This window comes from Microchirus variegatus, assembly GCF_963457635.1.
Source record: "Microchirus variegatus genome assembly, chromosome: 2".
Lineage (NCBI taxonomy): Eukaryota > Metazoa > Chordata > Actinopteri > Pleuronectiformes > Soleidae > Microchirus > Microchirus variegatus.
In genome coordinates this window covers 45,072,527-45,085,026 of record NC_139803.1, presented here as the reverse complement: position 1 = coordinate 45,085,026, position 12,500 = coordinate 45,072,527, and the positions used below count along the sequence as shown (strand labels likewise).

Sequence of the window (12,500 nt, the reverse complement as noted above, 5' to 3'; positions counted from 1 at the left end):
TTTGAATTCTGAACGGATTCTTTAGAGGACGTTCTTTAAAACACTCTGAGAAATAATCCAAAAGTGTTCTACAAGGGCTGAGGTTCTACCTGGAACCATTTGTTGAACCATTTTGATCCAGAGAACCCTTTGGAACCCCTTTCCTGAATAAAGGGTTTTAAAAGGGTTCTTGGTAACACTAAGGGTTCCTTTGATAAAGGTTCTACCAAACAGGGTTCTCCTATGAGGCCAAGCCAAAGAACCTTATATGGTTCTACTTGGCACTTTTATTTCTAAGAGCGTCTGACGTTCACGAGGAATAAACGTTTGGTTTCTACTGAATCTGAAGAAAGAATCAAAGAGTTTGAACGTTTCCTCTGTTGTTTGGCCGGACAAAGGTCAAAGGTCAAAGGTCAAATGAAGAACATTCAGAGGAAAATAAAACTGAGTCGTGGAGGATTTTATCGTCTGACTTTGGCCTCGTTCTCGTTCTCGTCCTTGGTTTCTTGTGTTTGTGCCAAAACCATGAAAATCAAAGCTCGCTGTAGCAAACGCTGCATTAACGTCTCTGTAAAATCAGTGAATCTCAGTGAGAGCAGGCGAAGAAGCAGCAGCAGCAGCAGCAGCTCAGAGGTCAGAGGTCACAGACCCTAACCCTGCCATACTTACCACCGCACCCACACAGACAAAGCACCGACGGCAGCCAGGTTATTATGGTCTGCGCTTGTGTGGTATTGTATTGCCATGGCTGTGTTTGACTGACCTTTGGGCAAGGCAGGGTAGATGACGCAGGGATCACCAGTCAGGCCTTAGAGGACATAAAGTCAGTCAGCTATGGTTCTTTAACGTCTGCTTTTGCTAACGTCTGCCTTTGCTAACGTCTGCTTTTGCTAACGTCTGCTTATGCTAACGTCTGCTTTTGCTAACGTCTGCCTTTGCTAACGTCTGCCTTTGCCTACGTCTGCTTTTGCTAACGTCTGCTTATGCTAACATCTGCTTTTGCTAACGTCTGCTTATGCTAACGTCTGCTTTTGCTAACGTCTGCTTATGCTAACGTCTGCCTTTGCCTACGTCTGCTTATGCTAACATCTGCTTTTGCTAACGTCTGCCTTTGCTAACGTCTGCTTTTGCTAACGTCTGCCTTTGCTAACGTCTGCCTTTGCCTATGTCTGCTTTTGCTAACGTCTGCTTATGCTAACATCTGCTTTTGCTAACGTCTGCTTATGCTAACGTCTGCTTATGCTAACCTCTGCTTTTGCTAACGTCTGCTTATGCTAACGTCTGCTTTTGCTGACGTTTGCTTATGCTAACGTCTGCTTATGCTAATGTCTGCTTATGCTAACGTCTGCTTTTGCTAACGTCTGCTTTTGCTAACGTCTGCTTATGCTAACATCTGCTTTTGCTAACGTCTGCCTTTGCTAACGTCTGCTTTTGCTAACGTCTGCCTTTGCTAACGTCTGCCTTTGCCTATGTCTGCTTTTGCTAACGTCTGCTTATGCTAACATCTGCTTTTGCTAACGTCTGCTTATGCTAACGTCTGCTTATGCTAACCTCTGCTTTTGCTAACGTCTGCTTATGCTAACGTCTGCTTTTGCTGACGTTTGCTTATGCTAACGTCTGCTTATGCTAATGTCTGCTTATGCTAACGTCTGCTTTTGCTAACGTCTGCTTTTGCTAACGTCTGCTTTTGCTAACATCTGCCTTTGCTAACGCCTGCCTTTGCTAACACCTGCCTTTGCTAACGTCTGCCTTTTCTAACGTCTGCCTTTGCTAACGTCCGCCTATGCTAACGTCCGCCTATGCTAACATCTGCCTTTGCTAACGTCTGCCTTTGCTAACGCCTGCCTTTGCTAACGCCTGCCTTTGCTAACGTCTGCTTATGCTAACACTTGCCTTTGCTGACGTCCGCCTATGCTAACGTCTGCCTTTGCTAATGTCCGCCTATGCTAACGTCTGCCTATGCTAACGTCTGCCTGTGTTTAGCGCCTAGCTTCCCGTGGCTGCGACGTTTTCAAGTAAAACTTCAGAAACTCAAACGTCTTAGGCCTGAAAACCAGGTCGTGTGACAGCAGGTGAGCTGCTGCAGGTCTGTGGTTCCACAGCCACGTCTTATCTCACAGACCTCACAGATGTTTGAGTGGGTTTAGTGTGAACATACTGGAGGGACCAGGAGGTCCAGGAGGACCGGTGTTTCCAGGGAGTCCAGGGAATCCTGGGAGTCCTTCAGATCCGTACGGGGTCCTGCCCTGGTTTCCTTTATCTCCCTTTGGACCCGGGATCCCGGGGAAACCTCGAGAACCACCGCGACCTGTGGAATCTGTTCAGAGGAGATGATTGACAGCTCAGAGGAGATGATTGACAGCTCAGAGGAGATGATTGACAGCTCAGAGGAGATGGTTTTTCCCACTTACCCAGAACTTCCCCTGGTCGACCTGGTTGTCCTGGTAACCCTGGAGATCCCTGATCACCTCGTGAACCGGGCCGACCGTTATAACCTGGATCACCACTTTGTCCTGAACACAATCAACAGATCAATCAATCATCTGCTGAGTTTAGAATCAGCTGAAGAACATTTGACTGATTCTCCAGTGATTTTTCTGTGACGTCACCTTGAGCAGAAGCTCCCTGTTCATTCAGGTAAGTCACAGGTCCAGGTGATCCACGGTCGCCCTGGTCGCCCTGATGGACACGAGACAAAGACATCACATAATGGAACCTGGACATATATACAGTATATATATATATGTACTGTACATATACTGTATATATATATATATATATATGTAGCTAAACACACACTATTTGATTGTACCTTGGGTCCGATGTATCCTGGTTGTCCACTGAAACCTGGATCACCTCTGTATCCCTGCATCAGAAGAAAAAAAATGTTTATGGTTTATCATTATATATATATATATATATATATATATATATATATATATATATATATATATATATGTATTAATGTCTGAGGTCTAAATACTATACAAACAACACATTTCATGTACTTGAACTTTCCTGACCATATTTTATGCAACTTGATACTTCATTTCATAGGACATATATATATACATATATAAATACATATATAAATATATATGTATGACACAAGTTTGAATTAAATGAATCTATACAAACATACAAACATATGAACATTTCATATTATTTTATTAACTCAAACAAACAAAAGTGATATAAACCATCATATTTTATGTAACTTATTTGTTGTATAACTGTCGTTAATAACAAGTAACTTCAGTTTAAATGAGCTTCATTTGAGTTCATTAAGTATATTTTACTTGAAATAAAAATCTACTAATCTCCATCTACTAAATGTCTCATAATAATCTGTGAGAATCATCTAATAATAATAATAATAATAATAATAAAATATCATCACTCTCAGCTTGTTTCACAGGTCAGTTTTCTGTAGCGCTCGGATCTCGATGCTCACCCTGTTTCCTTGACCTCCAGGAGAACCATTAAAACCTGGAAGACCCTGTTTGATGGAATCACAGAAGAATCACAGAAGAATCACAGAAGAATCACAGAAGAATCACAGAAGAATCACAGAAGAATCACAGTAGAATCACAGAAGAATCACAGCAGAATCACAGAAGAATCACAGAGGAATCACAGAGGAATCACAGAGGAATCACAGAAGAATCACAGTATAATCACAGAAGAATCACAGTAGAATCACAGTAGAATCACAGAAGAATCACAGAAGAATCACAGCAGAATCACAGAAGAATCACAGAGGAATCACAGAGGAATCACAGAAGAATCACAGTAGAATCACAGAAGAATCACAGAAGAATCACAGAGGAATCACAGAGGAATCACAGAAGAATCACAGTATAATCACAGAAGAATCACAGTAGAATCACAGTAGAATCACAGAAGAATCACAGAAGAATCACAGCAGAATCACAGAAGAATCACAGAGGAATCACAGAGGAATCACAGAAGAATCACAGTAGAATCACAGAAGAATCACAGCAGAATCACAGAAGAATCACAGAGGAATCACAGAGGAATCACAGAAGAATCACAGAGGAATCACAGTAGAATCACAGAAGAATCACAGAAGAATCACAGAGGAATCACAGAAGAATCATAGAGGAATCACAGAAGAATCACAGAGGAATCACAGTAGAATCACAGAAGAATCACAGAAGAATCACAGAAGAATCACAGAAGAATCACAGAGGAATCACAGAAGAATCACAGAGGAATCACAGAAGAATCACAGAAGAATCACAGAGGAATCACAGAAGAATCACAGAAGAATCACAGAAGAATCACAGAAGAATCACAGAGGAATCACAGAAGAATCACAGAGGAATCACAGAGGAATCACAGAAGAATCACAGAGGAATCACAGAAGAATCACAGAAGAATCACAGAAGAATCACAGAAGAATCACAGAGGAATCACAGAGGAATCACAGCAGAATCACAGATCAGGAGGATCTTACTCTTGCTCCAGGATATCCAGGAATCCCTTTCTCTCCATATTCACCACGATAACCAAAAGGTCCCTGAGGTCAAAGGTCAAAGTTCACAGATAAGAAAAAGGTCAACGATGTTTCTGAGTCACAGGAAAATCAATCCACTGATGACGAGAACTTACAGGAGATCCAGGGGTTCCATCAAATCCTCTGACCCCCTTTGGACCAGGTTCACCCTGAGACACAGAGACAGACACAGGGTCACATTCACATGTATGATGTCAGTATACTTGTCTCCTCTCTCTTCTCTCCTATCTCCTCTCTCTTCTCTCCTCTCTCCTCTCTCTTCTCTCCTATCTCCTCTCTCTTCTCTCCTCTCTCCTCTCTCTTCTCTCCTCTCTCCTCTCCTCTCTCCTCTCTCCTCTCTCCTCTCTCTTCTCTCCTCTCTCCTCTCTCCTCTCTCCTCTCTCTTCTCTCCTATCTCCTCTCTCTTCTCTCCTCTCTCCTCTCTCTTCTCTCCTCTCTCCTCTCCTCTCTCCTCTCTCCTATCTCCTCTCTCTTCTCTCCTCTCTCCTCTCTCTTCTCTCCTCTCTCCTCTCCTCTCTCCTCTCTCCTCTCTCCTCTCCTCTCTCCTCTCTCCTCTCTCCTCTCTCTTCTCTCCTCTCTCCTCTCTCTTCTCTCCTCTCTCCTCTCCTCTCTCCTCTCTCCTATCTCCTCTCTCTTCTCTCCTCTCTCCTCTCTCCTCTCTCTTCTCTCCTCTCTCCTCTCCTCTCTCCTCTCTCCTCTCTCCTCTCCTCTCTCCTCTCTCCTCTCTCCTCTCTCCTCTCTCCTCTCTCCTCTCCTCTCTCCTCTCTCCTCTCTCCTCTCTCTTCTCTCCTCTCTCCTCTCTCCTCTCTCCTCTTACCCTGTCTCCTTTGTAGATGGTGAGAGATGGTTCACTGGTCAGTGATCCGTCTCCAGGTGTTCCACTGGGTCCAGGAAGACCCACATCACCCTGTAGACCACCATGAAACACAAGAGACCATGAAACACAATGAGACCATGAAACACAAGAGACCATGAAACACAATGAGACCATGAACCACAACAAATATCACATCAGTACAGTCAGAATGACTTTGTTATTGATCGTGTCAGGTTGAAACAGTGGTGTCCTGTTAGCCACGTAGCTTAGCACAAACAGGAAGAGAAACAGAGCCATAGATGATAAAAACCACCAAAACTCTCTTTATCCTCATGATAAACTCAGTAAATTCATGTTTAAAACACTTTCTTTGGTTGGTTCATATTATAATAAACATGTTTACATGAAATATAACCTGTGTGTGTGTGTGTGTGTGCTATACTCAATTTGTCAAAATTTTTAATTTTGGACGACTTTTTCTCAAATTTTGGACCATAATTTTTTTTTCAAATTTTGGACCATACTTTTTTTTTCAAATTTTGGACCAATTTTTTTGTTTCAAATTTTGGATACATTTTTTTTTTTTTCAAATTTTGGATCAATTTTTTTTTTTTTTTAATTTTGCACCAAATTTTTTTTTTCAAATTTTTGACCAATTTTTTTTCTTTCAAATTTTGGACAAATTTTTTTTTCAAATTTTGAACCAAATCTTTTTTTTCAAATTTTGGACCAAATTTTTTTTTCCAATTTTGGACCAATTTTTTTTTCAAATTTTGGACCAATTTTTTTTTTTCAAATTTTGGATACATTTTTTTTTTTCAAATTTTGGACCAAATTTTTTTTTTCAAATTTTGGATTCCATTTTTTTTGTCAAATTTTGGACCAAAAATTTTGGGGTCAATTTTCTTTCTCAAATTTTGGAGGACATAGTATGGTATGACGTTTTTGTCTAATCTTGGACCAACATTTTTTGTCTAATTCTTTTTTACATTTTGGTTGACATAGTATCGTATGACATTTTTGTAAAATGTTGGACCAAAAATTAAAAAAATAAAATAAAATCGAAAAAGTTTTCCAGCCCTTTTTGCTCTGGGGCTCCACCTGCAGACATTTTATGGTACTGCAAACAGTAGTTCTTTGTAGATGTCATTCATGAAGTAGATATTTGTAATTGTGTTGATTTATAAAGTGGAAATTCTGGTCCTAAGTATGCAGCAAGTACAAGAATGTGTGTGTGTGTGTGTGTGATTCGTACCTTATCTCCTTGTTCTCCTCGATATCCTTCACCACTGCTCCCCTAAAAGAACACAGTTTACCACAGATCAGCATTTGTCACATTTAAATATTATATTATATATACATATATATATATATATATATATATATATGTATACTGTGTATATGACTGACCATGTGTCCAGGAGGACCAGGAGGACCAGGTGGACCCTGAGAACAGACGTCAGTAACAAACAGTTATGTCATTATAAATAACTTTAGTCATGTGTTATATATTAAATATATATAAGTTGAGTGAACGTACGCTGTATCCATCAGGTCCTCTTGGACCAGGAAACCCTGTAGCACCATCAGGACCTCGGTTACCCTGGAAACAGCAAATTAAACATCAAACTATGACGTCATTCATTTGAATTATTACCTTTTTTACCTGTTTGCTTTTGTTGTGTTTAAATCAAACGTGTTTGTCATGATGTTTCACCTCAGAACAGCATTTGAACTTTATTTATGTTAAACAAGTTTAATCTACTGAGATCGCTCAGAAATAAATACTTATATTAAATAATATAATGTAATGTAATATAATATTATGTAATGTAATATAATATAATGTAATGTAATATAATGTAATGTAATGTAATGTAATGTAATATAATATAATATAATGTAATGTAATGTAATGTAATGTAATGTAATATAATGTTATGTAATATAATATAATATAATGTAATATAATATAATATAATATAATGTAATGTAATGTAATGTAATGTGATATAATGTAATATAATGTAATATAATGTAATGTAATGTAATATAATGTAATATAATGTAATGTAATGTAATATAATGTAATGTAATATAATGTAATGTCGTGTAGATCTGAGGATTAAACTCACAGGTCGACCGTCAGGTCCTGGAACACCTGGATAACCCTGAGAGAAAAGAACACAGGTTTAACAATGACAACACAACACAACACAACACAACACAACACAACACAACACAACACAACACAACACAACACAACACAACACACAAACATGTGTTTAACAACATTTTAAATTAAATGAGGATTTAAATGACATTTTCAGAGAAAACAACAAATATTTCCTGGATCAGAAAATTCAGTCACAGTCGTTGTATGACGTCTACACAGCACCACCTGGTGGCCAAACACCATTAAAGCAGGTGCAGTTTTTCTAAGTTATTTAAACTATGACCCAGAGTTTTTTTTTCTTTTTTATACTTTTAAACAAATGTGAAGGTTTTTGATTTAAAGTCTAATCATTGACATCATGATGGTTATAAATGATTGATGTGTATGATTGACAGATGATTGACAGATGATTGACAGATGATTGACAGATGATTGACAGATGAAGACGTTTCTTACCCCACTTCCATCGTCTGAGACGTACCGAGGTTCTCCTTTCTGACCCTTTGGTCCAAACGGACCCTGTTAGACAATCATCACATGACGTCATCACTTTCCTGCTTCATCATCAAATCTTTAAAGAATAAAAATAAACGTTGTTTATTCTCACAGCGTTCCCAGGGAATCCAGGAGGTCCGATGCCGTAGCCGGGATCTCCTGCTTCTCCTCTGGTCCCGTTACAACCGTCCAGACCTGAAGGTCCACGGCTGCCGGCCTGACCCGGGTGACCCTAAAAAGAGAATTTAAATTATTATTATAATAGTAATGACCCGGGTGACCCTAAAAAGAGAATTTACATTATTATTATTATTATAATGACCCGGGTGACCCTTTAAATAAGACATTGTTTTTATTATTATTATTATTATTATTATAATAATGAACCGGGTGACCCTTAAAAGACAATTTAAATTATTATTATTATAATAATGTGTACTGTTGTGTATGTGTTGTGTATATGTTGTGTACTGTTGTGTATATGTTGTGTATGGGTTGCGTATGTGTTGTGTATTTGTTGTGTACTGTTGTGTACTGTTGTGTATGTGTTGTGTCTGTGTTGTGTATGTGTTGTGTACTGTTGTGTATGTGTTGTGTACTGTTGTGTATGTGTTGTGTACTGTTGTGTATGTTGTGTATATGTTGTGTATGTGTTGAGTACTGTTGTGTATATGTTGTGTATATGTTGTGTACATGTTGTGTATGGGTTGTGTATATGTTGTGTATGTGTTGTGCACTGTTGTGTATATGTTGTGTATATGTTGTGTACATGTTGTGTATGGGTTGCGTATGTGTTGTGTATGTGTTGTGTACTGTTGTGTACTGTTGTGTATATGTTGTGTATATGTTGTGTATGTGTCGAGTACTGTTGTGTATATGTTGTGTATGTGTTGTGCACTGTTGTCTATGTGTTGTGTACTGTTGTGTACTGTTGTGTATGTGTTGTGTACTGTTGTCTATGTGTTGTGTACTGTTGTGTACTGTTGTGTATGTGTTGTGCACTGTTGTCTATGTGTTGTGTACTGTTGTGTACTGTTGTGTATGTGTTGTGTACTGTTGTGTCGTGTACTGTTGTGTATATGTTGTGTATGTGTTGTGTATATGTTGTGTATGTGTTGTGTACTGTTGTGTACTGTTGTGTATGTGTTGTGTACTGTTGTGTCTGTGTTGTATACTGTTGTGTACTGTTGTGTATGTGGTGTGTACTGTTGTGTATGTGTTGTATACTGTTGTGTACTGTTGTGTACTGTTGTGTATGTGTTGTGTACTGTTGTGTATGTGTTGTGTATATGTTGTGTACTGTTGTGTACTGTTGTGTATGTGTTATGTACTGTTGTGTATGTGTTGTGTATATGTTGTGTACTGTTGTGTACTGTTGTGTACTCACTGGTACTCCGTCGGTTCCTTGGAATCCAGGAACACCCATTGGTCCCTGCAGAGAAATCATGATTTAAATCTTTAAATTTAAACACAGGCTTAAATACATATAAATATACATATATATATATACATATACATGTATATATATTATGGATGACATGATCTTGGATGATATTATTCAGTATGTGAAGGCTTTAATATGATCAGAGACAGTTTGTAGTAACTCACTTTATCTCCTTTAACCCCTGACGGTCCCTTCAGTCCACCGTGGCCCTTCTCTCCTTTGGGCCCCTGGGGCCCCAGGCCCCCCCGAGAGCCCTCAGCTCCACTGGAGCCCACATCACCCAGCGGCCCTGGACGACCCTGAGCAACGACCACAACGACACGAGATGTTAGACGTGATAAAAAAACAACAACAAAAACAAACCTAAAACTCTTTGTTTAGTTTGAATTTAATTCATCTGATATAAAATAAAGTTGATATAAAATCAGCACAAACAAACAAATATGAGATTTTTGTTCAACACAATTATTATTATTATTATTATTTTTTAAATCTCAATATTGATGAAAATAAATGTTTGACTGACGTCTTTATGTTTGAACACAATATGAAACATGAAACAAGTCTTTTATTGACTTCATAACAGACAGACACCGATCACTGGCGCCATCTGGTGGTCACTTTTGGAATGGAGAATATAAAGAATTCTGCAGGAAGTTTGAAACAAAGTAAAGTGTTTTATTGAAATAAAAGTGAGAAAAAGTTAGTTTTCTGGAATAAAAACTCTCTCATTTTGTCAAAGTTAGATATTTACACATATTTACACACTTTACTGTCCTTGACTCAGTAAAGTGAATGTTTACATGTGCTTCACAGTTGCACAGAGGGGCTTGTTTTGCAATGTCATTTCACTGGTGTGTACTTGAACATCCACATGTGACTAATAACAATCTTGAATCTTGAATCTTGTGACATAAACTATTCAAATAGACAAAAACTCATTTAATTATGAGACAGAGAGAATTATACAAGAGGCTCAGACTTTAACCCTAAACATGAATAAACTAAATTACAATGACATTTGAATGTTTAACCTTTAGAATATTTGTTTTCAGAATATTTTGTGTATTTTTATTTGACTTTCATTGGAATTTTAGGTTCATGATAAAGACTTTAAATCAAATCAGGTTTAAAATCAGGTTCAAACTGAAGCTGAAGCTGTTTCTGCTGCAGACGTAATGACAGAGCTGAAGACGTCTGGATCTCAGCTCACATCTGCTTTTCAGCGTCTGACACTTTCTCTCACGCCCTCCTCTTCCTCTTCCTCCTCCTCTTCCTCCTCCTCCTCCTCTTCCTCCTCCTCCTCCTCCTCCTCCTCCTCCTCTTCCTCTTCTTCACTTCCACGTCCACTGATGAATGATGTTTGTGTCTGTGTTTCTCCTCAGGGTCTGTTTTTCACCTGTGAGCTAAAATCACTGGTTTTCTCTGTGGACTTTGGTGTGGCAGAGTGAGTGGTTTTTTAACAGACTGTTAGTGGCAGCAGGGGGCGCTCACAGCTCAGTCAGACTGTGATTCGGATCATTTCTCTAAACTTTAATCTTCTCTGATCTCTTTGATGCTCGTGTGTCTTTGAGCAGGAGGAAGTGAGCGGAGATTTCAAAATAACAGCGCGTTTTATTTCCTAAAATGGTCTGGAATTAAAAAGTGAGGAGGATCAGAGAGAGGGAGAGGAAGAGGAAGAAAGGAAGAGAGGAAGAGAGAGAGGAAGAGAGGAAGAGAGAGAGGGAGGAAGAGGAAGAGGAAGAGAGAGAGAGGAAAGAAATACAACTCTCTCCAAAAACTCTAAAATCACTCTGAATCATCCAGATCAGTTAGTCAGACTAACTGTTTACACCTTCATCCTCTTCATCCTCTTCATCCTCCTCTTCCTCTTCATCCTCCTCTTCCTCTTCATCCTCTTCATCCTCTTCATCCTCCTCTTCCTCTTCATCACTTCCAGCAGACTGAACTCTTTAAAGACTCAAATCCTCTTCATCACAAAAGACCACAATGAATCTGTTCTGCTGAGCTCAGCTGTTTCACACACACACACGCACGCACGCACGCACGCACGCACGCACGCACGCACGCACACACACACGCACACACACACACACACACACACACACACACACACACACACACACGCACACGTGTGACAGGGGAAGATTTTAGCTGTCGCACCACATCCTCTCTGGTGGACAATGATGAGTGTTTGGGTTTAGTTTAGTCTGAGATCCAGGTTTAAGTCGTCGTCTGTTTCCCTTTAAACAAACACTTGTGCGTCTGCCTCCACACCACTAGGTGGCGATGTAAACCTCCTTCCATCTTTTATTAGTTAGAAGTGTATTTGTGTAAATGTCTTGAATAATGACTTGTTATTTATTACAAATGAATAAAGTTTTGATTCATGTTGAATATAAATATTGAGTCATTAACATTCTTTTATTTTGATAGTTGTTTCCTGTCTTTGTTGTTTTTATTGTTGTTTTTATTGTTGTTTTTATTGTGTGAACATCTTTATTCTTCTGTGTCATAAATAAAGATTATTAAATGATGAATAAAGAGGATAATTTACAGAAAACATGAAGGAAAAGTGTTTTAAAGTTGATTAAACGTCTCAGATTCTTCGTCTTGATTTAAAGTCTGTGAAACAAAATCAAAGACTTTTTAAAGACTTTAAATCATGTTTGACTTTGATGTTTGAACGTGAGCCTGAGACGACATTGATTTACTGCTGTGAGCGCCCCCTACTGTCTGACTGTGAGCGCCCCCTACTGTCTGACTGTGAGCGCCCCCTACTGTCTGACTGTGAGCGCCCCCTACTGTCTGACTGTGAGCGCCCCCTACTGTCTGACTGTGAGCGCCCCCTACTGTCTGACTGAGAGCGCCCCCTACTGTCTGACTGTGAGCGCCCCCTACTGTCTGACTGTGAGGGACACGTCTTCATCTCACTGTTACAGACTTTTCACTCACTCTCCCACACCAAAGTCACTCACTCTCTCACACCAAAGTCACTCACTCTCACACCAAAGTCACTCACTCTCTCACACCAAAGTCACTCAATCTC

The 12,500-nt window shown here is 39.3% G+C and overlaps 1 protein-coding gene across 1 annotated transcript in view; it reads right to left on the bottom strand.

The window, feature by feature from the left end:
* col4a6 (collagen, type IV, alpha 6) overlaps nt 1-12,500 on the bottom strand; it is a gene marked incomplete at its 3' end in the record, with an annotated part of 70,304 nt that overhangs the window by 12,468 nt on the left and 45,336 nt on the right. The window contains exons 5-21 of the mRNA XM_083907880.1: nt 9,616-9,750; nt 9,395-9,439; nt 8,120-8,239; nt 7,969-8,031; nt 7,472-7,507; nt 6,877-6,939; nt 6,747-6,782; nt 6,592-6,633; nt 5,337-5,426; nt 4,615-4,668; nt 4,460-4,522; nt 3,434-3,478; nt 2,792-2,845; nt 2,589-2,658; nt 2,391-2,492; nt 2,138-2,296; nt 743-787 (exon numbers count right to left, since the gene is read on the bottom strand). Of these exons, the coding sequence (XP_083764006.1) occupies nt 743-787; nt 2,138-2,296; nt 2,391-2,492; nt 2,589-2,658; nt 2,792-2,845; nt 3,434-3,478; nt 4,460-4,522; nt 4,615-4,668; nt 5,337-5,426; nt 6,592-6,633; nt 6,747-6,782; nt 6,877-6,939; nt 7,472-7,507; nt 7,969-8,031; nt 8,120-8,239; nt 9,395-9,439; nt 9,616-9,750 (1,222 nt within the window). The remainder of the gene's footprint in view (nt 1-742; nt 788-2,137; nt 2,297-2,390; nt 2,493-2,588; nt 2,659-2,791; nt 2,846-3,433; nt 3,479-4,459; nt 4,523-4,614; nt 4,669-5,336; nt 5,427-6,591; nt 6,634-6,746; nt 6,783-6,876; nt 6,940-7,471; nt 7,508-7,968; nt 8,032-8,119; nt 8,240-9,394; nt 9,440-9,615; nt 9,751-12,500) is intronic.